General features: G+C 44.2%; 1 protein-coding gene across 6 annotated transcripts in view; it reads left to right on the top strand.

Moving 5' to 3' along the window:
• Positions 1–26300, top strand: part of KCNQ2 (potassium voltage-gated channel subfamily Q member 2) — a 77275-nt gene extending 50975 nt beyond the window's left edge. For 4 of the 6 annotated variants that reach the window (XM_042800946.1, XM_042800944.1, XM_042800945.1 and 1 more), the window contains 5 exons: positions 4505–4728; positions 5167–5275; positions 5814–5945; positions 14630–14753; positions 15485–26300. In XM_042800946.1, the coding sequence (XP_042656880.1) occupies positions 4505–4728; positions 5167–5275; positions 5814–5945; positions 14630–14753; positions 15485–16204 (1309 nt within the window). In that variant the 3' untranslated portion in view covers positions 16205–26300. Of the gene's footprint in view, positions 1–4504; positions 4729–5166; positions 5276–5813; positions 5946–8943; positions 9052–14629; positions 14754–15484 lie in introns of all 6 variants that reach the window. The other 2 variants (XM_042800948.1, XM_042800947.1) reach the window with 1 other exon arrangement.
• Positions 26301–26664: the final 364 nt, after the last annotated feature.

The raw sequence follows: 26664 nt of genomic DNA, 5'->3' as shown, positions 1-26664 counted from the left end.
TTCGGGGAAGAAGAAGGCTGTGTGTTAGGAAGAGAGGGGTGATGGTATAACAGCAATGCTGCAAAACACCAAAGGCCAAGGTTAAAGACGTGTGTCTGGCTCCAGTGACCCCTCGCTCGCCCGAGGCCCCACGCTTGGCCAGGTTTATGTGGTGGCTGCAGGGATGGTGCAACTCTGGTCTTTCCAGTTATGATTTCAGTGAATCCCTTCAACCCAGGTCTAACACCGTGGTTGTGGGCAAGGAAGAGGAGAGGGATTACTCACCATGACATTGATCATTGGCTGACCTTTGGTTTTCCTTATGCCCAGGTTGCTCTGATTCCTGAATCTCCATTCTCTGGGCTGAATTCACCTTTGCAATGGCTTTTCTGAAGTCACTGGAGGCAAACCAGGCTTGAGCCTGGTCCTCTCTTGATTTCTGCTCTAGTCATGGCAAATTTTGCACACACAGATGTATTTTCCTTTCCTTCATGTCTCCAGTAATTGGTTTCTGCCTCTTATTCACACCTGTGACCAGACTGGAGCCCAGTGATAGCCACAAAGGCTGTCATTCACTCCTGGCACTCCTGCCTGGTTTTAACAAGCTGTTTTCATGTGCCATGAGCTCAGCACAAATTCTGAATTAAAAAACAGCCTCATTTCTCTACAGGAGATAACCTCTTTCTCCTGGATGTAGCTTCTCAGAAGAATGAATGCTGTTGCTGGTTGAGTTCATATGCAGAGATGGATCTGAGTCCATACTAGTCCAACTCAGTTTGGCTAACACTTGCTGCCTACAAAACGAAAGGAGAAAATGAAAAATTGCTCAAGCATAGTTTAAAATCAATGCCAAGACATTGTAAGTGATAATTTTTACTGTACCAAAATTACTGCTAATGTAATGAGTGCACATTTTTTAGAAGTGCTGATATAATACTATAGAGGACTGTGGAATGAACCCCAAACCAGAGGGTTTCAAACAGGGGCTCAATCCGGAGGAGGCTGATGGCACCTCATTCGAAGGTTAGTTCTCATGCGTTTTGCTGCTGAGTGCTGGGCTGTTGGACCTAAAGGAACTTAAATGCAAAGCCCACTAGAGCAGTGAGCGTCTTTCTGTCAGCTGTGGGACCATGCATTGGTCCTCAGGCGTTGTTCCAGCATGGGCTCTCATTATCTGACTGGCAGCAGAGAAAAATCAACTCAGTTTCTACCCTTTGTTAAATTCAAGTCAAAAGCTGAAAGTTTTGTAAACCTTCCCCAAAGTCAGCCTGGAAACATATTTTTTTTTAATTATTATCAAATACGCTGTGAAAAGATGCAACTGAAAGTGGTTATGAAGACCTAGGAACTAAAGTACGGCCTATCACGCTGTTGTGGCTTCCCATAAGCTTTGTCTCTGGTTTCCAAGCCACAGTTTTCTCTCCCTTCCCTTCCCCCTGGCACGAGCAGGGCGCCTGTGCTGGCGCCGCTCTTGGCTGTCACGGTGGCAAGCTTCAGTTCACGTTGTCGTGTGCGGCTGGATTACTGCTTTCCTCATGTTCACGTCACCACCACATACACCCGTCACTGAACCGAGGCTCATTCACCATCTACTTGAGTGACATCTAAATGCCACTTCTCCGAGACGCCCCGCGTCACTCTGCATGACTTTCTGGTTGAATGAGAACATGATCTTGGATTAGCTGATAACTTATATCTCTATATATGTCTGTATTTCTTTTGGACTCTTTCCTGCCAGCTCCTGCAGACCCCAACAACATCCTCCTCTGCAGGGATTGTACTTGCATGTGATTCCAGGTGTCATTTCCAATGAGAGAATTGCATGGCAGAAGGAAAAAATAATTAATTGTTCATGTTGTCTCATGTCATTTATGTTAAAACAAAGAAGTTACATCAGGTGTTGGCTTTTCTTCTGAGTAGTGAGTACTCAGGAACAAAACCCACCCAGATCTTAATTGTTCATCAGATTTCTATGAGATTTTTTTAATGTGTGAAAGTGTTTCACCCCATGCTTGAAACTGTTCACTCATAATCCTCACTGAGTTCAACGCTTTCTTTTTTGCCTTTTGTGATTCTTGCAAACATTTGCAGTGCATTCATTGTGGGAGTGGAAGAGGTGCCCCAAATAAAAGACCCTGCTTTACTCAGTGATAGGCAATTGGGTTTATGCTGAGATCAGTGATGGGAGCAACTCAGCAGAAGATGAGGCACAAAGAGATTGCTTTGAATTCTGAATATTGATGTGTTGCTGATTCATTTTTTCTAAATCTTATTTTTAAATAAAAGACCACGTAGTTCAAAGTATTAGTACTACTGACATGCAGTACATTCCAGGAATATTCTTCTATAAAATCAACTAAAGTAAAGGAAAAAAAAATGATCCAATTGGCCTATTTAGGATCAAATGTCAAATAAAATTTCAATCTGGTTTCTAATCCAAGAAGCACAGAATGAGAATTGCTTTTGAACATTTGGCTCATTATGTATGATGATTTTGGTAGCATTAGTGACTAAGGCTTACATCCAGAAAGGTATTTAGGCACATGCTTGTTCCTAGATTCCTGTATGGATTTGTACCTCTGATCTGATTTTCAGCTCTGCTGAACATCTGTTGGTCCCGTGGCTTTCAGACAAGACCCTGCAGGTGGGCAGCACACTGGCAATGAAATCTCCAGTGCTTATCTGAATTAAAACCGCATCATTAATTGGAATAATTCTGCCTTTCCTAACTTGGTCATAACCGAATTTTATTTTCTCTCAAATATATCTTTCAAAGTGAAATTGTTACCCAGCCGATGGCCACAGATGACCCTGCCCTGCGGCCCAGGAGATGCTCTCCCTGTTCCCTGGGCCTTGCTTCAGGGCAGTGGTGCCTCCCCAGGATCTGCAACTCTGGAAAATGCTGCCTAAGCACCTTTCTCTCCCAGTAAACGTTGGACATCTCGCAATGTAAAGTGCCTTTGCAAAAATAGCACCTTCTTACTCGACAAATCTGATCCCTGTGTGTCTTTGAGTCACGTCTTCTTTACTGACGAAAACGAATGTCTGTTCCTGTCAGCACAGTACAGCTGATACGACTGGGGAAAAGGGAGCTGCATTTTGCTTTCCTTCAAATATCAGCAGCTAAGTTCTGATTGAAGAACCTCCTGCCAGTTTTGAAGGCAAAGGAGGACTGTTTGGCTCTGAGTTTTAAGACGGTGTTGTTGAGAGACAGAAAAAAAAACAGGTCTTTGGTTGGTGACCTGGAAATCTGCTGTGGAGATCAAAATTCCTGCAATGTTCTTCCTGCAAATTGAGTCAGAGCATTCGCAGCAAAATGATAAGTGGCTACTGCAATGGTACAGAGTATTGGGAATTAAATCCATGGTTTTACTCAGTTTTGACTTACCTGTATATAAAATATTTGCTATATGTGCAGATGCCTTGCAGTGGTTGACTAACCTCTATTAGTGTATTTTAATAATCATCTGCTATTCAGAAAATACCAAATTATCCAAAACTGTTTGCAGTTTGGTTTCCCCAATGCTATCTCTATAAAGTTTGCCCTTTCATAAAGATTCTCAAAATCTTTTTGTTTTACAATTTAATGTGAAAATTCATCATCTTCATCTGGGTGAAAGTTTTTAATTACAAATTTCAGAGTTTTTAAAATAATTAGAGCTGGGTGGTCAGTAGACTATTTCTCAGTGAGGTCGTCTCTGTTTCTGGAGAGCTCTTCTTTTCAAACCGTAATTACAAGGTTTTAAGACAATGGGATTCTAATAGAAAAGCAGAAATAAAATGCCATATTCTGAAGATGTAAAATTTTTCTTTGGATGTTTATGACACCCACAGCAGACCTTCAGATAGATGTTAGCTTGCTTTAGACTGACTCTTTACAGGATACAAAGGAGTTGGACATTTAGGTGTTCATATTTAAGTATTTAAATATATGACTGGAAAAAGAGGAACTCTTCAGAATTTATAAAAAGGGCAGATGGTGTTTACAGAGGGAGGAAATAAAGGAGCTGAAGAAAGGGAAAGGACAGGTCTGAGCACCAAAAGTGAAGTGTTTCTAAGAAAGTTAAAAGTTTAAGACAAAGGCATTTTTAATTAGTATTTTTCTCATTAGATATAGGGTTTTGGAAGGCAGTTGTGAAAGAAAAGCTTCCTTGCTCGTGATCGGAGCCGATCAGTGATTTAAGGAATCATAACCTCATTGTTTAATGTCATTCTGTCCCGCCAGCCCTGGCATCCCACAAGGGGCTTCTGTTTAAGTCCTCATTATTTTCTCTCTCTTAATAATCATTCCCATTTCACTCATTATGGCGGAAACATTTCTACAACGCTTTCTTAAAAAAAAAAAAATAAAAAAAATAAAAATATATTAAAAAAAAAAAAAAAGCCAACAGCAAAACTACATCTCACTGCTGCTTGGAAGTGCTCTTGGTTTCTAATGGCTGGTGGGGAAGGACTGCGTGGTTTCCAGAATGACTCCTCCTGCTGTCTCCTTTTTGTCTTTGTTTCAACGTGTTTCTCTGAACAGTCAGAAGGTCAGTTTGAAAGATCGTGTCTTCTCCAGTCCCCGCGGTGCTGGCACCAAAGGGAAAGGCTCTCCACAGGCTCAGGGCATCAGGAGGTCCCCCAGCGCTGACCAGAGCATCGAGGACAGCCCAAGCAAAGTGCCCAAGAGCTGGAGCTTTGGAGACCGGAGCCGAGCCCGGCAAGCTTTCCGCATCAAGGGAGCAGCATCACGGCAGAACTCAGAAGGTGAGGGCTTGGGGTGCCATGCCAGCCCCCAAATCCCCAGCTGGCCCCGACATCCTCTCCTTCCCCACCTAAGAAGGGCAGAGCTGCCAGCCAGGGTGCTCACGTAGGTCTCCTTCTCCTTCCAGTCCTTTAGCTTGGAGTATAATAAGAGATAAGAAACCCCCTGCTGACACCCACGATAATGTATGCATTTATGTATATTGGGATGGGGAAAGGAGGAAGAGTCGGGCAGATGGAGATGGTTGAGAGCTGCAGTTGGCATTGCTGGATGTCATCTTAACACGTCTTGGGAAATGCTCTCATTTGGATGCTCAGCAAAGATATCTCTGGTGCTTCCCCCGGGGTTGCTGTTTGCAATCTGATTCGTCTTTACTTGCACAGCACCAGCACGGGAAATAGTAACGCGTTGGCTTTATTCCTCCCTCCTCCCAAACCCAGAGGCGAGCCTCCCCGGAGAAGATATTCCCGATGAGAACAAAAGCTGCAACTGCGAGTTTGTGACGGAAGATTTGACGCCGGGACTGAAAGTCAGCATCAGGGCAGTGTGGTAAGAGAGGGAGACGGGGAAAGCAGTCCGGAAAAACAAATAATAGGGAAAAATTAAAAAATAAATTTAAAGTCCAACTAGGGGTGGCAAATGGTGAAATGTCTGTGCTGCAGGCTGTTTTTCCCCTGGGTGGCTTGCTGTCCTTTACAGAAAATTCTGCCAGAAAGGGCACTTTTTGCTGAGGGAAGGAATAAATGGAGAAACAGGAAAATCCCCTGCAGGGATGCCGCCAACTGATCGCTCTCACCAGCTTTGAGATGTAATGCTGACATTTATAAAACCAGCGCAGAGAGGACACTCGCACAACTGATAGTCCAAGGGGCAGCGGGGACCCCCCACAGCAGACAAGGTGTCAGCCACGAGCCCCCGCAATCCCTTTCCCCTCTCCTATTGCTGCATCCTCTCCCAAACCCACAGGGTTGGGATTTATTCCATTTTCCTCGCAAAGCAGCTCCCTGCAGTGTTTTTTAGCTGCCACTAAGGAGATCAGGCCGCAGCCCAGGGACTATTTTTTGCCTTTCCTCTCCATGTCCTGCAGCATTATGAGATTTCTCGTCTCCAAGCGCAAGTTTAAGGAGAGCCTTCGGCCCTATGACGTGATGGATGTCATCGAGCAGTATTCAGCCGGTCACCTGGACATGCTCTCCCGAATTAAAAACCTTCAGGCCAGGCAAGAGACCCCTCTCTTTGCTTCATTTTTCATTGCTTGTTTTTTGTTTTTTTTTTTTTTTTTCTTTGTTTGTTTGTTTGTTTGTTTGTTTTGGGGTTTTGTTTGTTTGTTTGGGGTTTTTCTGCTTTTTTTTTTTTTCATTGTGAAGGCGTTGCCAGGAGAGAGACACTTTCCTTTGCAGCTACAACTTACTCTTTTTCTTCCTAAGAGAAAGCCTCAAGGAAAACATCAATGCTTGTGGCTGGAACCCACAGGGGTAAGCAGGACAGGGACTGCAAACAGTGGTGTTATGCCACTAAAACTGCCTTAGCGCCCACCCTGGGACAGACACACAAAAATCACGGCTCATTCTCCTACTTCACTCGGGGAGTTTCTGTCTTTAGAGTATATCTCATAGGTAGGGCAGGTGGGTATCTCTGTGGTCCTCCTGGCAGGATAGCAAAGGTTTGGTGCCCCAGTCTTAAGGCTGATGTGGCTAATTCGGTACCTTTCTGGGAGTGCTACAAAATAAAATCTGGTGTGCTGGTTTTGACCCTGCTGGTACGGGCAGACAGGACAGCAAGGAAGCAGCAGCTTCCTCCCACCGTTTGGATGCTGAGCCGTCTTAGGAGGAATCCCTCCTCAGATGCCACAGTCTGCTGAAAATACATGCAGATGGGGATTTCTCATCCAAGCCCACCAACGTAGGTGTGGTTTAGCCAAGCTGCATTTCGGCTTTTGTGCTCAGATTTTAGGGGGAGATGAGTTAGTTTTAACAGGGGAAGAAATGTGAAAAAGGGACAAATGGAACCAAGAAGGGCATTTCAAATTTAATTTCCTCCTGCAAAAAAAATGACAGATGAAATTGGTCCCCTGAATAGAGGATCTGGGCTAAACCTTTTTGTCTGACTACTCCCTCAGCCCTGATATCCCACATTGAAAATGAGACACCCCAAACCCCCAACACCCCCCCAGCTGTGTCAGCTCAGCAGAAGTAGCTTCAATTCTGCTGAGCTCAAAGGATATCCTGAACAGAGGCAGGGCTTGGCCATAGGCTATCTTCAGTCAAAATAATACACCATTTACTTTTACACTTGGAGAATGAAAGTGTTTCCCTTGATGACCGTAACAGCCCAGTTTCCTCTGGAAGCCATTGGGGAAGTTTTCCTTTAATTTTAAACCCATCTAGGTCCCTGGTAGTGTCAGCAAATTTGCAAAAAAAATGTGTTTGGGTATGCAAATAGCTAATACGAACCCCAGGAATGGAATAGGAAAATTGTCTTAGGAAAAAGAGGAATCTCTTCTCTGCCATTAATGTCTCAGAGATCATTTTAACTCTGCTATTTTTGATATCATAGTTTTGATAGCAGAGGTAACTTTCTCAGCGTTGCTGCACGCTGTGTGTTTTCCATTTCCAGCTATGCAGCCAGAAGGTAAATTCTCCCTTGTGACGGAGACTAAAATATCCTGGAGAATTTCCTTTCTTTAGGCCCCTCGCTCCTGTTTAGTAAAAATTCAATTATTATAGATCCAAGATGTGTAGCTGAATCTGGAGAGGGAAGAGGAGGAGGAGGGGATTGATACTTCCTAACTTGAATAACCTGAAACAAGAGGCCTCCAGGCTGCCTGTGCGGTGGGTAGTGAGCCTTTGGGGTTGTCATCTCCACTGGCTGCAGGTGGGACACCTGAGTTTTCAGTACCCCAAGCCGGTGTGGCAGATTGCCTCACCATCCACCCAAGTCTCCCGTGGCCAATCCTTCAAGGCGATGTGCTGCAAAGGCAGTGTGGTTTGATCGGCTGCTTTTTGGGGTGGTTGGGGTAAGATATTGCAGCTTTTAGAGACCAGACTGAATATTCCTCTTAGCTGTACCTGTGGAACTGCGAGGCTGAGGTGTTGCTGGGGCTGGACTAGGCTAGGGCTGCCATCCACCCCGTCGCAGGGAAGTCAGGAGGACCAGGAGCTGCTTCAAAAGTGTGAAGTACCTGGATTTGGGATCCAGGGCTACCAGGGAGCTTCACTGTCCCCACTGAGCAGGAGATCGGTGATGGGAGCAGACTCCTTTGGGGTCATCCTTCGAAGCACTCATCATCAATATCCAGGTGAGCACCAGGAGGTCCCATGGTCACCTGCCCAGTACAACTGGAAGGGGCACCTGTAGACAAGGTGTGTGCCTGGGGTGGCCGTGGCCAGTGTTGGGGCATGACTAACCAGCACTCGAAATATAGTGCGCCCATATGGTGGAGCCCAGGGAGGTCGTCGCGGGGCACCTCGGAGAACAGATATTTTTATTCCCCTTTCCTTCAGCAGTCAAAGCACCGTGTTCTCCCTGCCAGCTCAGCTCAGCAGGGCTGGCTGTGAGCTCCCGTAGCCAGGGCTTTGGTGGATTAAAGCTGCATTCAAGCAAATTTCTGGGGTGTTTACATGCACTTTCCTCTTTAATCATTAATGCCTCTGTCACTGTGTCTGTAATGTGCTCTTTGCAGTGTTGTGTTCACACTGTCTCGTGTCTCATGCTGACACCTTGCCAACCATGGATGTCTCCCATTCATTGAGTTATACAGTCCCGCAGTGTATCTCACCGACTCCCAATGGCTCATGCTTTTCTGAGCTAGCTGAGGATGTGTTACGTAGCACTGGAACTGAGAGGAGAATGAATATCTGTTGTTTCATACCCAGCTGCCTCAATGGGATATTGCTACACATATGCAAATATATTCCAGAGGGTGAAGCATGTTGCCTATTATATCTGGGGCGGGGGGATCTCCTAATGATGTTTCAGTGGTGCTTAAACCTCCAAATCTCTCCCGGGGGTGGGTGAGACTCTGGCTCTCACCGGCAGCCGGTGGTAGGAGAGAGCCTCCTGTTTCCAGGGAAGTATATTTTCAAAATCTCTCTCTTTCTCTCTCTGTCATTCTGTTTTTTGGTTGTTTCTTTCTGCAACTTTTCTGACCAACTTTTCTCTACGTGTTGCTTCATTATGCATTTTGCTGGTGTCTTTTTTCTTATTTACTTTGCCAGGATAGATATGATTGTGGGTCCCCCACCCCCTTCAACTCCCCGGCATAAGAAGTATCCAACCAAAGGACCCATGTATTCTTCCAAAGAGTCTCCCCAATACTCGCCTAGGTTAGGATTCACCAAAACGCCGCTTTCTCTGGATTTTTCATTTGCTTAATGTCAAACCCCTTTCATGCCAGTTATATGACGGCATTTATCACTTAGCAGTGCAGCTTGCTAAATCATGACTGAGAAGGGCTTGTTGCTACTCTGGATATGCTCTGATTTACTTTCAGTAATGAGCTTTCACACTGGGCAAACCAAAGGAAAAAAAAAAGGGACATTCATATAGTCATCAATAAGCATCATTTCTTCAGCTAGTGTATTTTCTATTTTCAGTCTTCTTCTAGGTGTTAGAAAGTAAAATTGTATCTTTTTAAAATCTCGTATTTTATCAAGCTATCTTCAAGTGTAAAAGGTGGAATATTTACCCACAAAGCCAATATAAACTGGATGATCTGCTTTCAAAAAGATGAAACACTCCACATACAAGCAAACGACTGCCGCTCTTTGTGCCTTTGTACTATGAAATGAGTTTCCTTCAGTGGGCAAAGTAAGAATGAAGTGTTTCATATCGATGAACACAGTGGTCTCTTTTTCTTGCTTATTCAACTCTAGCGACCACAGAGGAAAAAATTGTGTTAAAATATCACAGCCACAGGACTCATATTAAAAAAAAAAAAAAAAAATCCTGATTTTTCAAGCAAAAAGAAGAGCAGGAGCCAAACCCAGCCCTCCGTCACACAGCGAGATTTTTCTTATTGCCCCTCTTAAGTTCTCTCTTTAAGTAAAACCATACCTGAAGCTGATGCAACAAGGAACATATTCTCACTGAAATTCCCATTTTAGGACATTCTGAGGTCTAGTCAGCAGGGCCATGAGCCGTATTCTCTCTCACCTTGTATTGAGACCACTGGAGCCCTAGACAGGTATAAGTATTTTCCAGAAAGTCATTTTCCATGCACAAATATTAGATGATTTTTAAAATACGCAAGCTTAGCCTCAAATATTTTTTTCCCTGAATATACTTGCCTTCCATAAGGGCTAATACATGACAGATCTCTTGATTTTTACTTAGGCTACTCTGAGTAATCTTCACTAGAGGAATGTGAGTAAAAGGAATATTGAAAGCTTACCTTTTCCCACTCAGCTAGGTCAAATATCAAAAAAAAAAAAAAAAAAAAAAAAAAAAAAAAGTAATTTTCCAGAAGTCCCAAGCTTTATGCTTGGACAAAAGATGTTCTAAGAAAAGCATTTTTCCCTTTTCTCTTCCCTGCCAAATGATGAGACCCAAAACTAATCTTTAAAAATGAAATAGCTTTCTTATCTGCAGAAAGATTTTGATTTTAAAATAAAAATACATCTTCAAATGGATTTTGTTGTATTAACGTATAAGATTAGGCGTGCAACAAGCCTTCACTAGCTTTTCCTCTGAAAGCTTGTGCCTCACACACAGAAAAGGTGATGGATACTAGGGGAGGAGGCCTCAAACTGGGACATTTACTTTATTCAATCCAAGTATGTTGCTGTATCACCTTAATGTTAATGACTTTTCCCGCCTTGTTTTTACAGTTTCTAATACTGCTGGCCAGATTAAAAATCTGTTTGCACATGCCCCCAGGGCTCCTTGGACATTAAGACTTTTTTTCTTAATTGCTCCCTTTTTAAATGAATTTTCTCATTTCTTCTTTATTGAGCTGTGGCTAAGAGGCTCCAGAAAGCAGCAGAGTACATAAGGCTGCTGAAGTCTCTGCTCCCACCATTAAAAGGCTTGTGCTGTCCTTAATTTTTGGCAGCTGTATCCTCCCACAGACCCCTGTTTTAGCTAAATTCTGCCCAGAGAAACAAAACTGAGTGATGTCCCATGAGCTGCCTCAACCCCATGGATTGCCTCGTGGTGTTCTAGTGACAAGGGCTCAGTTCAGCCAAAAAGTTTCTGCAAGTAGCTCCCAGCAGAGGTAGATGAATCCTCATGGATGTCCATGGCTGTGGTGTGGCTGAAGGTGTTTGCTCCATGCTGAACACACAGACAATTTGGATTAAATTCCCTTGATCAGCTGATGTAACATAAAATAGGTGCAACCTCAGCTGTAATTTTTAGATAACAGATATTGGTCAAAATGTGTCTAGAGCAAACTTTATTGACAAATGAGGAGGTAAGTAGCCAGTCCTGTGACATGGATGAAGGGGGTTTGGCTTCAATGCCTGGATTGTGTACAAAAAATTATAAGAGATAAAGAAAAAAGAAAATATTTGAATATATATTCCCAAACACTTCATTTTTATCTCATTTAAGCCGTTTGACCTTTTGATGTCTGCTTCTGGCCCGAGGGTGACATATTACACCTCTTTGCATGCACTGTTAGCATGAAGCATAATGAAGCATGAGAAAACCTGCACTGTGGCTTATGCAAGACTTTACATTTTTTTTGTATCATTAGAAAGAAGGAAAGATATCAAAGTTCACTTTAAAGAGCAACCCCTTTTCTCTCTCCCTCCTACGCGAAGACCCAGCAGATCCTATCAAGGACAGTAGATGGCACAGTTTGTCACGCATCACTAGAAATCTCTGAATCCTCTTCTGCCACGAAGGGAAAAACATGACGCTGACTCTTCCAGAGTTTCAGCTGAATTATTCCCTCTGCATATGTGCATTTGACACAGCCAAAATAAGCATGGGGAAGACACAAGGCTCCCCATGGGATGCAGTGTAGAAGTGGGGTTTGGCATCTCAGAAGGTTTGTGGTCCTTTGCCATGCAGTAGGAACATACACTGTCCCCCTCTGCTTCTTCATCTTTTCTCTCTTTTTCATCTTTTGAGCTTTGCTGCCCAATCTGGACAAAACCTCAAATTCTTTTATAATGACCAAAAGGACCTCCTGCTCTTTGCGGTTCTCAGCTAGGTACAGTGGGTTGGGAGCTCACAAGGAAATCCCTTTCTTCTCTTGTATTAGATAAGGCACAAATGAAATCTCTGTGTTTTGCTGTGGGTAGGAACACTCTCCTGGGGTCTAACTTCTGCCATGGGAAGCAACAGGGTGGGAGAGCTTTATCCCAACAAGAGAGGACTTGGTTCACCTTCTTCTCCCCTCTCTGCTTGGAAGTCAGTGGCCCACAGGTGCCCACTGAAGCATCCTCAGTGCAGACCCTGCATCCAAGGGGAGGTCTGGCTCTCTGATTTCTCAGAGCTGTGGAAAATGACCACCTCAGGGGTCAGAACTATGTTAAGTATAAACATGAAGGGAATGAATCAAGCAGAAATTCTCCTGGGCTCTGGTATCAATGATATATGGTTGAGGGCTTCTGAATGCTTTATGGGTGAGCTCTGGGAAGGGCTTCAGTCCTGCTTTGAAACCACAGCAGGTCTACAGTCAAGTTGTGTCCAGCCTGAAGGTAATGGAAGAAGTCAGATCTCTTCTACATGATACTAGTGATCACTCCATCTGTGAAGTGCCAGTTGGCCTCCTGTGCTTCACATGGGTCATGTGAGGTTCACTTTATGGATAGCTCTTCTCTTAAGGACATGAAAGAGAGCAGAAATCCTTCCTCAATTTCTGCAAGATGAGACATAGGGTTGCACAAGACTATCTCTGCTTTTAGAATACACCGTAGCATGGCAATGTTCAGTTTTCCTCTCTGTGTTACAGTCTGTCCTGCCTCCCTGCTCTACTCAGCAACTGTTGAAGGACATCTCACTTCCATTAGTGGGCACATTTCAGTGTTAGTGCTGTGCTAGATGGGACACAAGGACAGAGCACCCTGATTGTTCCTGGCCTTCCGCAGCTTTCAGTACCATTTAGACTTTGACCCTCTTTAATCGCATGTTCATTGTTTTACTAGTCTACTTGCTTGTGCATACAGGAGAGGAGTTCGTACAGTGGCTGTACTACGCCTTGACTTGTGAATCCAAACCAAGGTAGCCCGAGGTATCCAATTTAATACCTCTTTGCTTACATGGTAACAGCATTGTCATAGGATTTCTTGTGCTGTATGTCATGTCAATAATTGCATCCCTTGTGGGGAGTTCCTGTAAATGTCAATAATTTCCTCCTCCCATTACAAGAGAGAAATAAGGCATGCATGTTCCTCACACTTGTAATTATAGCACTTGGTGCTCCTTGTACTCCTGTGCTTATATTGCTAAGCAGAGGATCAAACATGATTTTTTAACCAGAACAGTATCCTGTCACATCCCTGCCCAAATGAAGTATCTTCTGGGATCAAAGATAAACTCTAAAATAACTGTTAGCTTATATTTCCTGTCTTTGGTGTGATGTACTCATCCACTTCATCTCTTCAAGCCAGATCTTCTGGTGCTGTAAACTGCTGTTGCTCTAATATAAGCCAAGGGAGCCACACTGGTCCATACCCACTGATATCTGTCCCTCAGTGTCAACAGCCAACATACATATTAAGTCCCTGTCAAATGTAAAGAAAACAGATGGCTCTTGTGTTGGAAATAGCCTTGCGTCTCATTCCTTCCCTTGGTTTTTGTTTGTTCATTTTCCCCTACCTGTCTGTGTTCAGCTCCCTCCTTTTCCTCCTCCTGGTGCATGGACCCATGGCCCACACGGCAGAACTGCGTAAGAAGCATTTTGAGTTTTCCGCTCAAGATACCTCAACTTGGTTTCAATCAGATTAATTAACCCTTCTTTTCCCCCGCCACCCTTATGTTTGGTGCATTATGCAAGAGTAAAGTTTGCCTGGAGTAGAATTAGGTTATAAACAGGGCTGCCATTAAGAATCTATTCCGAAACTGAGTTGCTCCCCTGACTTTTGAGGGATCAAGCTCCAGTGTTTACTCTCTCTTTGATGCCTCAAATAAAATTGACTTCCAGATTCCAAACTGGCTCTGCCCTCCTTCCTCTGCATGCAGAGCTGTGTATCAACCCAGGTGTTTTTATACTGGGAATGAGGAATTGCAAATGTAACGTGTAAAGAAGTTTAGTACCAAACAACATGCCCAGTAGCTTTAGCTGCTGATTTGGCAGGAGTGTCCTCTGCTGTTACCGGCATGGAGCCCTGCAAACAGAAAATATCTAATGATACTGGTGTGAATTGCAGTAGCATTGAGATAAAGACACTTTTGTAATGTTTGGTGAGTTATGACCAAAGTCAGCCTTGATTTAATTCCACTGAAACAGTTAGCACTACACCTGTTTGTCTGGATCTTAGGACAAGTGGCTCATTTTCATGGACATGAAAATTACACACTTACATTTGCATCAACGAGAGGAAACTGCTGCAAAGACTGAAAAAAATCCCATTGACATATGCTAGACAGAAAACTTGATCTTCCCCCAAAATAATAATTTCTTAGTACAAATAAGAAGTTAATTGATTTGGAAGAAAGCCAGTTAAAGTAATTCTTTGCAGTGGGTAAATTTACTATGCATAATGTGCCAGGTTTTATCTGTATAAACAGAAATGGATAATTTCAAACTCCGCTAATACTGCTCTGAATTTTGCATCTGAATTAACACTTGAGTGCCACTGCGTGTCTGTGAGTAATTTGGAGTGTTAGTTGGGAGAGAGGCTGTTGCTTTGTCCCACAGAGGCGCGACAAGCAGAGCCCTCCTCGCCTGCTGCCTCCAACTGACTCCAGGTCCTTTTCCGGGGGTGGGGGGGGATTTTCTGATCCCGGTAGAGTTGACCAGATCGTTGGGAGAGGATCCTCCATGACCGACAAGGATCGGACCAAAGGGCCAGCAGAGGGGGAGCTGCCTGAAGACCCCAGCATGATGGGCAGGCTTGGAAAAGTTGAAAAACAGGTATATTGGATCAGGCGGGGGTTCTTATCAGAGGGTGTTACATGCATTGTGTTGTTATTTTCTTGCCTTATTTTTCCCCAGGGGGACATTACCATTTTGAAAAAAAAACCTAGGAGCTAAGAATATCTTGAAAAAGAAGCAAGGTGGATGTTATGAAAGGGCACTGAATGTCTTAGAAACCTAAGTACTGCTTTGAAAACAGACACTTTGGAGTCTGTGATGTGTAGTCTTTCCTTTTTGGTGAGTTTATGGGAAGTCTATATTATTTTTGAAAATGGCACATTGGATTTTTGCCACCATACGAGGCGTGTTTCAAAGCAGCCCATGAGCCTGGCTGCTGTAGCTGCTGGCGTTGGTGAAGGTTAAAATCTTCCTAGAGGATAAGACTCAGAAATCCCCATGGCCATCTGAGCCCAGGCAAGGGCCAAATGCAGTAAGGAGCTGAAAGGATGTGAGTGTGCTCCAGTTTCCTGGAATTTGGTACCTGTCAAAAAGATTGTAGGAGCTTAAGGAAAACCCTGTAACAAGGTGGAAAATTAAGTGCTTCAGAACAGAACAATTAAATATTTATTACAAGTTTCAGTTTGTTGTAAGTCAGTGTAGGCAGAGGTTATCTATGAAGCCCAGCCCTACACTTGTGCCTGGATGGGTTGGAAGTTGCTTGTACTCAGGATATTAATGTGCTTCAACCTGCGTGAAGCGTGTAGCACTGGAACTGTGGTGTTTTGCAGGTTCAGTCAATGGAGAAGAAGCTGGACTTCCTGGTGAACATTTACATGCAGCGGATGGGCATCCCACCAACGGAGACGGAGGCTTATTTTGGGTCCAAAGAGCCAGACCCAGCACCTCCCTACCACAGCCCCGAAGACAGCAGGGAGCACATTGACAAGAACGGCTGCATCATCAAGATCATCAGGTCCACCAGCTCCATGGGCCAGAAGAACTTCTCTGCCCCGCCAGCCCCGACCAACACGTGCCCGCCCTCAACGTCATGCCAGCAGCAGGTCTACCAGCGGCAAAGCCACGGCTCCTCGCCCGTTGGAGACCCCGGCTCGCTGGTCCGCATCCCACCTCCGCCCTCCCACGAGCGCTCTTTGTCGGCGTACAGCGGTGGGCACAGGGCGAGCGCGGAGTACCTGAGGAACGAAGACATTACAACCAAACACCACGAGAGTGCCATGAGAGACAGCGACACGTCCATCTCCATCCCCTCGGTAGACCACGAGGAACTGGAGCGTTCTTTCAGCGGCTTTAGCATCTCCCAGTCCAAAGAGAATTTGGACATCCTTAACAACGGTTGCTATGCAGCCGTGGCCAAAATCAGACCCTACATTGCAGAAGGGGAATCAGACACCGATTCTGACCTCTGCACGCCTTGTGGTCCACCTCCTAGGTCGGCCACGGGCGAGGGACCCTTCAGTGACATGGGCTGGTCAGCCCCCAGGCAGTGAAGCCTTCTTGCAGCCGCCGAGCCACGTCCGAGCGCTGGCAGCTGCCCACTCCAGCTGTCCACGCGTCGAACTTCTCAAGGAGATTGACAGCTAAGGTTTTCCTCCTTCTAGGACATCCTTAGCTGGCAGATATTTTCTTGCAGCTTACTCTGGGGGGAGGGGGGGAACGAGCAGGTCCAAGCCTGCATTTGTGGAAGAGGTCATGGTGGTGAGCGAACTGGAGCTATGAAGTCCAGATTTATTTCATATTCTCTTTCTAAGATCACTAGGTGAAATTATTTCATGGTGCAGGGTAGGCAATTTGCATTTCTTGGGAATCTTCAGGAGTGTGGGGCAGGAATAAAGCACCCAGCCAGGGCATTTGGAGGTCACAGTAACTGGTGGCTGACAGGAGTTAGGTGGGAATTGCCACGTCATGGCACCGGTGATTACACCTTTAGGTATTTTGGAGTTGCGGAACGAACGCGTGTCTGTGTCTGTCTTAGATTTCAGGTCACGTGTAATTACGGGGGTGGGAGTTGTTACTCTGTGGTTCCTCATGAACCGTCAGGAAGGTGGCATAATTCCAATATAATACATGGAAATGTTGCGTAGGCCCCTGGAGGAGAGGGATGATGGCTGGAATATTTGCATGAACAGAAGACATCAGGTCAAAGTGGGGCAGATTAGGATACCACTCTGAACCAGAATGGTTTGGAAATTATCCCATCCTAGGATATTTAAAAACTCAGAAATACGAGCTTGAGTGCAAGGAGAGAGAAAACCCAGAGGGCAGAGAAATGAGACAGAGGAGGACAAGAGACTATGGGGCTGGAATTTCATGTTTTAAACCATGTATTATATTTAATTAGCTCTCCTTTCGTTGACAATGGACCTGCAGGTGCTTTGGAAGCAAAAGCAACCCAAAGGCAACCCCTCTGGAGGGCTGCCATGGTGTGAAGCCATTCTCGTGGCCACCAGTGGTGTTGTGGAGGCAGAGCCACCAGGCCAAAGGGAGAGGGTGGATATGTGAGGTGCTGTGGTCCCCGCACTGCTGCGAGTTAAGTGCTGAGCTCCATCCTTGTGAAGCCCTGTTGGCCAGAGTGGGCACTTTTCTTACAGTTTGCATTGTGCCTGAACACTTTTGCACACACTATGCCCCGTGAAAATCTTCCCTTTCTTCTTCTGCCCTGCCAAGAATCTCACACCCCATGTTCTCAGGACATCCTTCAGTTTTGTTTGGATCCCTCAAGCTGAGTTAAGAGGTGATTCTTCATTTCTTCATGGTCTTTCAGAAGCCTCTTACCTGTGCTTGCCCACAAGTTGTGCCAATCCAAGTCTGCCCCGTTTCGTTGTTGTTAAAGTACTTTCTCTTGGAAAGATCATTGTGTCATTACCAGGAACCTCAGCAGCGCATTCAACTGGGGGGGAAAAGTGAAGCTTAAAGTTTCTTTTGGGACCAAAACGAAGTCACAAAGTGGTCTTTACATGGATAGGTGGGTGGGGGTTTTTTGCAAGGGAGTGGATCAGGAAAAGTTGTGCTTTGGATCCATCTCCAGGGCTGGGACACCATGGCCAGCTTTGTGCCTCTGAACCCTGCCAGGTATCCACAGCTCAAATCCCGTGTGTGTTTTCTGCTGGGGCTGTGTCTGTGACTTCAAATCTCATCTCCCCACATTTTCCCTGTGTCATATCAAGAGCCTGTTAAGGATATTTAGGTGGCAACTTAATTTCTGTGTGGCTTTTGAGAAGTTGAACGTTGACTTGCTTGGGGTGAAGGGAGAATCACAACCTTTTTCTCTCCTCCTGTTTGCTTGACCAGGGGCAGCAACCAGGGGAGTATTTTGGCCTTAGGGAAGATGTGGGTGCAGTCTGACAGCTTGCAGACAGGAAATAAAACCATCCTCTTGCTAGTGCTCAGGACCAACATGCAAGTCTTCACCTGGCATTGAGGAGTGGGGAAAGGCTCTGCACAATTTTTCCTGCCATTTTTCAGCATTCAGGAGGAGAAACTATATTTTCTTACAGGAAACCTAGGCTTCCAGCCATACTAGTTCCTTCCTTTCATTTGTGTGTTACCTCCTACAATTTTTCCCTCTCTGCTTATGCTCCCAAACTCCTTTTGGCTCCAGATTTCTTTGTGCAAAATGAACCCAGTGATGATCTTGACTTCTGTACAGAGATACCTTTGAATGAAAAATGGCTGCGAATCGTGCAGATTTGCCCCTGGCGTGTTGCAAAATGAGATGCCTTCTAGCAGAGCAAGAAATGTCAGCACGTCTCAAACCAGACTTGGTGGCATGTATTTTCCAGTGACCAGAAGAATGGAAATTAGATTGGGTGAGGCAAAAGTGAACATTGCTCCAGCTAGTTGCTTGCTGCAAATTTTATCCAAGTCAGAGATAATGAAGATTTATTATCTTATTTGTTTGCAATTACTTTTTGAGGCTTGCTGGAAATTTGGCACAGAAGAGTATGATAAAAAGGCAGGAACTCCAGATGAGGATGAGGATGATGTCATGTGGTCCTGTTGCAGGACAAGTATGTGACCGGTCTTTAATATAGGAGGCAAAGTCAACAGGACTTCAAGGCACAATTTTTGTAGGATGTAGTTTTCATCACATCCTAATTTTGACGCCCCATTGGCTGGATTTTGAATGTCCATTTCCTAGTTCTTATTGCAAAATCCCTTTCTCCTGCCCAGATGATGTTACACCCCTGAAAGCAAATACTGCCAGTGTGTCCCAAGGAGATGCAGTTCCACTGTGTCCTTGGAGTTTTCCACAGGCTGAAATCTGGCAGTGTTTTGCCTCCCCTAGGTATTGCACAAGAATTTTTTCCCTCTACAAGCTACCACACAAGAGTTTATAAAGATCTGGCTCATAACTTTAAACAGTGTTGGATTTGTCCCACAATCAGTTATTATAGAAAACTGATTTTATGTACATGCAGTACAGTTTGTATCTTGCTGCTACAATTTCACATAGAATTTTTTTTTTCAAGGTGTGAAAAATACTCCACTTTTATTTGTGGCATTATTTCAAAGAAATTCTGACACATGCCCCCATCCACAACCATGCCATAAATCATCACTTTATTCATCCAAGCAAAAAGACCTGGATTTTGGAGTTAACTTGCACCAAAATTAACTCCAAATAACACTCCTTATTTCCACAAAATGATTTATGACTGCATAAATGATAACAGAGCCTGCTCATTGCTTATTGACATAAAGTTTCCTCCCTGTCCTAAATCATAGTCCAGTACTCCCTGCAGAATCTTCACTTTCAATCTCTCAGTTCCCCCATGCCTGTATCATACACTCCTAGTGGTAATCTCCCACAAGAAGTCTTAACCACTAGATTAAAAGAAAATAAATTGGGTTTGTTTTGCTAATGAGGCAGTTCCAATGATAAAGACCTTTAAAAGGATGGACAGGCAAACTTTGTCCCTCTGCTGAGCCTCTCTTGGGCTCGTCTTTGCTCCCCTGTTCCTCGCCAGTCTGGTTCTGTATTTTTTGGAGGACAGAAACAAGTTTTAAACAATGCCAAGCATGGACAAAGGAGATGAAGGAGAGGTAAAGAAGATGTGAAAGCCAAATTTCCAGCAGGCCATCTTGAACTGCTTCGGGGGGGCCCATGCTCATGCCCGGTTTGTGCGCAGAGCCTGGTTTCGAGGTGCTTCTGTGCTGAATGTGAAGCCCTGGCCTTGGACCAGAGCCTGGGATCTGGCCTCCTAAAAACTTTTGGACTTTTTTTTTTTTTTTTTTTTTTTTTCCTCAGAATCTGGGTCTAAATCTGCAGAGAAATACTGCAAATGGCCACACCTGTGGGATGGAGCAACCCCTGAGACGGGAACCTGAAGCCACAGTCAGTTTTTGGGTGCTTCAGGTCCAAGTATGAGTTCAAGTTGTCTGAGGATTCGTGTGTCCAAACAGGAGCCGTGGCTGGAGATGTTGCAGTCTCTGTGCAGGTGACCTTCCAGAATGTGACCCTGAGACATAGGAACAGAGCACTAGCCATAAGTCAAATTTCCCAATATTTGGGAAGGGACTTTAATGTTACTCAAGTGCAGATTTTGTATGTGAATTTCCTTGTTGACTCATTTTCTTGTTAATAATTTTTGAAACAAAAATGTTTAGGAACTCACTGAAAAAACAAATGTCTTGTCCAGCTCTGAAAGCCATTATATTTCTTTAGACAAACTCTGTGGTAGATCAGATTTTCTAAAAATGTATTTTGTTTTGAATGCTGCTTAATAAATCCAACTGAATTCTGCAGGATCATTGCTATTTACAGATAAATAGGTATATTTTTACATTTTGAATTGATTTTTAAGATTTTAAATTACGTGAATTTTTAGAAAAAGTTTGTATAATCTACCTGAAAAGCCAGAGCATCACCTCAGATACAAATGCTCCCCTTCTTAACAGTTACCCAAGAGAAAAGAAAAACAAGTTTACTCGTATTTTTCTCAAGAGGGAGCTACTGCAAACCTCATTTCCCTTATATCCTCAGACCACTATGGTCACAGCAACATTATTGCTAAAGCCAAAAAGTAACTATTAAAAGAGAAATTGAAATTCCTAAGGAATTTGTCCAAGAGTTTTCCCATATAAAGACCCTTAGCAGTGAGTATTTTATTGGGAATGTTAAAAAGCCCAGGAGCAGGCTAAGGATTTCTGTTTCTCCATCCACGCTCGTGTGAACCCTGAGGTTGAGCGAGTCCTGAGCCTCCATCCCTTTCCTCTGACCCACACCTGCACGCCCGCATCCCCCCTCACCCGCTCTCCATCATGGGTCAGCATCTTCTGTTTTCATCAGCTTCCTTTTTGTGAGCCTAAAACAAGGAAATCAGATACAAAAGCTCCTTCACCTGCAAGTAACATCGAGGCTGCGATGCGGAGGGCCGTGGCACAGGGGTGAGCCCCGCGTGGGTCACTGCTGCTCAGCGGTGTAAAAGCAAACTCTTGCTTTTGGAACACAAACACCCTGACTTTTCTGCGTCACAGAGTAAAATCTGCTTAGAGCACGGGTGTGGGATAGTTGTTTTTTTTAATAATAACAGTAGGGTTTGGGGGTTTTTTAATAAGGATAATAGTAATGCATAGGAATCTTCTTTAGTATATCTTAGTGTTTGATGCCCCAGTGACACAGTACTGCTTGCCTTATATTAGTGTCTAGAGGGAGAGGGATTACACACATTTTGATACAGTATTAATCACGCTTATACTTTAGGTAGCAGCAAGGAGCGGCTGCTGCAGAAGGAGCAGCCGGGTCCTTTTTAACGTATGAATGTGCTTTCCGGACTATCTCACTGACTGTACTCTCAATTTTGCCTACTACTGCATGCAGCCTGAGATGAGTAGACAGCAGTATGCTCCAGCTGTATCTGCACTCCCAGATTGCTGTAGTACCTGATGAGGTAACATTGCCAAAAGCATCATTTTCGGGAGAGGCCGTCCTCCCAGTGACCCATCACGTAGGGTGCTGCGGTGCTTCTGTAGGTAACACTGATATACCAAGTGTCTCTCATGCCGCGACTGATCATTGCCCCATCCCTCTGATACAGCATGCAGAAACTTCTTTTAATGAAGGGATAAAAATACCACAGTTGTACCTGTGGTTCCCCAAAACGTGCACACGGGGAGGAAAAAATATGAATTGTGTATAACAACCTCCTTTTCATCCAGGTGCCTCTAAGAAGAGCATCCCAGATACACTGTCCTGAGGGTTTGGAGGAGCAGGCAGAACAAGGCGGGCAGCGCCAGGGATGGAGGCCTGGCTTTCATTTAGGAGATGACAACTGAACCCCCATGTGTGGGAGTTGCCATATGTCTGGTTTCATTCCCCTAGGGTTCCCTCGCCTCATCCAGCTCTGATGTGCATGTGCGTTTGTGCCTGCAGCCCAGCCCAAGGGGCAGGGAGAAATGTGATTCCCAAACTTTGGAAACCCCTCTTTGGAAATTTCATCCACCCTTGTCTACAGCCCTTGGGGGTCTCAGGGACCCTGCAGCTGTGCCATATCCATTCCTTGTGGAAGCATCTTTTACTCTCCTTACGGAGAGGTGCTGAGCTACCTTCCTATCTCCATAAATGTTTTGCCACAGTTCTCCCTGCTGTAATACCAGGCTGTCAAGAGACCTTCAGGGTTTTCCCACCTCGCTGGCTTTTGCAGTCTCTTGTATCTCTTCGTGCTGCTGCCATAATCTAGTTTGACACTGGTCCCATATCCTCACCTTCCTTGTCCAGACAATATACAAGTGAAGACGTAACGCCAGAACTCTGCTCTGAAACTTACTTTTGGCCTGGCATCACTAGATGCACCAGAGAGCCTTCATGTTTTGTTAGCATGACAGTTTTTATTTTTATTGGCAATTTATTTGCTTTCTCACTGAGCCACCGTGGCCTCAACACATCCCTGGTTTGTCTTGCTGGAGCCTTTCAGTGCAGGGATGGAGTCTGTACAGCGCCCTGTAAGGATTTGTCCCCTTGGTGAAACAGGGATGAGGGTTCAGTTCAGGTTTTCTTGTCAAGCTGAACACCTCAGAGTAGAGCTTACAGACTCTAACAGTGTTGATTCTTTTGCTCCCTGAAGCAAAAGCTGCTTTCAGGACCCCAGTCCCCTCCAGCACTCCACACCTGTGGTTTTGCATTCCAGGCTCCAGCTCCATAACAGGGAGAAACGGAAAGCAGCTGGTCCAGGTTGTGCTATTTCCAAAGCTGCCAGTGAACCTGGAAACATCTTGCCCTCTCCTAATTCCTGTAAATACAGGCGCAGATGAATTGTTTGAGCAGCATCTGTCTGCCTAGTCCTGAGAAACTTGAGTTAACTGCAAAGCTTTTCAAAACTCAGTTCCAGGCTTAGGCTAGGTTTCACCTGCAGCTACACCTATAATTTTAGGGCAGGTTTAATGGTTTCAGGTATAAGCCATGCCAAAATATCCAGTTTGGATGATTTTGGCCCAAAACCAAGGCTGAATGTCACGCTGCTGGTGAAGCTTCCCCTGGAATTTCAGCTTCATTTGACACTGATGCCTGTGGACCTGGGGAGATGCTCAAGCCTTGCAAGCCGAGATGAGAAAATGCCTCCTTAATTTAGCATGCCATGGACACCTCCCATTAAAAGTAGAAGCAGCATTTCACAATAATCCCTTAAACCTGACCAACACAGTGGCCATGACCCAGGGTTTCACATATACACTGATGCTCATGAGAGGGATTTATTACAGATGTGCACATAAAGGGCTCAGTCCTTTAGCATCTCTGTACACACCATGTTCAGCCTTGCTGGTCATCAAAGCTGATGACGGGTCTTTCTGTCCTGCTTGGTTATTCACACTGGGCCAGCATCTTCCCTGGAGCTGAAGGTATCCCCTGCTCCTGTCAGCAGGCAGGATGGGGACCCTACTGTGTCGGTTACTCTTCCCCCTTGCCCGAACCCAAACCCTAAAATTTGAAGTTTCTTCATTTTTTCTCAAAAAATTCACGCACAGGGTAGAGAACCTGAGATTTTCAGGAACACCCAGGCAAAACAAGATATAGCTGATAAACGACAGAGATTTTGTTATTTTAAATCAAGAGCAGATTTTAAACATAGTTGCAGTTGCTGCGTGATGTATCAAATGCTTTAGGAGATTCAATAAATTATTCTTATAAATGTTTTATTCTTTTATCAGTAATTCATATAGGTGGGTGCCACTGTTCTTATACAGCAACTAAAACTATATTCCTGTTTCTCCAGTATAGGCATTGTATTTATGAAATTTATCTTGCTTAGTGTCACTTTGGCACACTATCCACGTATACTGCACACAGATTGCACATTACATGCCAAATGCTGATAGGTATCACTACATGTAATAAGCATATGTGCGTTGAGCAGACACCAAACAAAGTGTTACCTGCCTAGTTTGTGAAGTGACTCACTAATAACTGGGAAAAGAGAAAAATTAAGATCCTATTTTGTTAAGAAATACACTGCATTCAAATGCTTCTTTAAGCAGATTTAACCAGGAAGCTAAAATAAGTGAGATTGCCTCTGCAATGTTACTTAAAAAATACCTGAACAAAAGACACACAGCCCGAAAATACCTAAGAACTACTGTATTTCTATATATTCTTCATTGCTAGTCATCTGAACTGTAAATTCTGTACAGATTGAATGAAGTTCACAGTTTATCTTTGTCATAACCTGTAAGATAAAAGGACAACACAACTTTGGCTGCAGAAGTGTGTTCATGTTCTTTGTGTACATGCATATCTGTATTGCTGTATACAAACACATGCACACACACACTTCAAAACAGATAAAGCTGCATCTGAGATGCAGAGGGGGAAGAAAAGTTTTGGGGTTTTTTTTGGAGGTGGGAGAGTGAGTAAATCCAAAACAAAAGACTATTTCAATAATGTATTTCTATCGCAAAGGAAGATTGCAAAGATGTGTAACCGCCATCCCAAGGAGAAATCCCACTTCTGGAGGCGGCGCGGGCCGTGCAGTTGCTTTAAACGATATTTTTTTTTGTCCTCCTTTCAAACAAATAAACAAAAGAATATAGCGGCCAGTGCCAATTCCGAGTCCAAACCAAAAAGCCCGTTCCTTGGGCGGGTGGCCAAACAGTTTGTCCTACGCCACCGGAGAGCCGAGGGCAGAGGCTTTACGTGCTGTGAGGGGGTGACCCCGACGGCAGTGGTGCTGGCCGAGGGGCAGTGCCACGGTCTCCCCCAATCCTGGCATCGCCTCGGTATGGGCTCCTGCCCGGGCAGAGGATCCTGCTGCCGTCTGGGTCCTGCTCTTACCTTTGCCTACGTATTTAAAAAAGCCCCTAGTTAAGAGACATTTAAGAAAAAGAGTCATCAAAAGCCAATTTTAGATCTTGGAGTTATGAGAGAAATGACAAAGTTATAATCAATAAATCTGATTTTCCGGTTAGGCCAGTCTGCAGACTCCGATTGCCCCTATACAGAGGTTTCACCAACCTCATCAAATGAATCATCCTCTAGGATTTAATTTTGCCCATATTTTCACAGGTATAAGATCTATATTGTGTAGAACTTATCCTTCAGTGTTTAAATAAACAAACACACGAATACCTAACTTTTCCAGTTGAATACTGCTGGATACCATTGACAAAAGAGTATTCAGATTTTTGCATTGGCCTGAAATTCATCTCTAGATCCAAAATTATCTGCTGTAAGAACCACTTCAGTCCCAAATATGTTTCTAAGCAAAGGGTACCTCCGTTGCTGGAGTATGTTGCTGTTTCCCTGAGATACCTTGAAGCTATTGTGGCTTATAACAGCATCTGGCTCATTTCTAGGCTAAAAATGATTCATGCATTTGTCCTGACGGTGAGCTGAGAGGTGACTGTCACACCGGGACAGGCCGTTCTCGCTTGGCGCGAGTGCAGGAGCTGCACGCCCTCGCCTCCCGCTCGTAAAAATCTGGGGCTCAGTTGAGCATAAAAGTTTGGTTGTCCTTTAGAAAGCAAAGACAGCTGCTGCTTTGCTTCCTTTAGTTTGCTCCGTTGCCTTGGCTTTTTTGCACTTTCGTTTCATCTCCAAAGAATCTCTCATAATGCCTTTGGTACTTATGTACAATTTTAAAACATTTTGTATGTATTGAATGGTACACACTTTCTCTTGTAAAATAGCAATCGGACTTTTTTTTTTTTTTTTTTTTTTTTTTGGTGAATGTGTAATTTCTTCTGTACATTTCAATCATGACTTTGTGCAATGTACATTTTATAGGGACAGATGCCAAGGGAATGACCTGTAGTTTTCTAATAGCTAGAAGCCGAATGGCACAGTCACAGATGGTTTTACATTAGCACTGCAGAAGAGCAATGTAGCCCAGACTTTTACACCGAAGCGTTGAGCGTGATACAGCGTGTACCTTCACGTGAACGACTGTGGCAGCTGCAAAACTGTATATGTGTGATATTAAAAACAACAGTGACGGTTGCAATTGGAAGGGAAATGGAGGAAAATTAAATAATCACAATCATTAATTTAAGCCTCAAAGCATCAGAATGGAAAATTTGCATTCAGTAAAAATACCAGAGATTTAACCTTCATGAGATGAAATACACATTTATTTTTCTTTGCACTTCTGTTCACTTCGTTTATTTCTGGTGATTTCTTGGTGCTTTGGGGACATATTTAATGGCTAGTGAAGAGGAGGGAGATGGCGACTGATGGCCTGACCCTTCTTGGCATTAAAGCTTCTCACCTCCCTTTCTTATTTCTGACATTAGAAAACATTTTTTTTTTCTGATGTATAAAATCAAGCTCATAAATTTCAAATGCCCTCAGTTACAAGAACACTGTCCCTTCAGAGTTCTTTAATAATATTGATTTTCTTAAGGTTAGTCATTAGCCACATCCTGACAGATAAAGGATAGTTACCAAAGCTCTTTGCCCCCTGTGACAGCTCCTTATCACCGTGCTAAAAATTGAGGCTGGTGTCATCGAAGTGGTCTC

This window comes from Tyto alba, unplaced genomic scaffold (genome assembly GCF_018691265.1).
Source record: "Tyto alba isolate M040663 unplaced genomic scaffold, T.alba_DEE_v4.0 Super-Scaffold_33, whole genome shotgun sequence".
NCBI classification, from domain to species: Eukaryota; Metazoa; Chordata; class Aves; order Strigiformes; family Tytonidae; genus Tyto; species Tyto alba.
The sequence above is the reverse complement of the archived record's forward strand: the minus strand, read 5'-3'. Positions and strand labels throughout refer to the sequence as shown.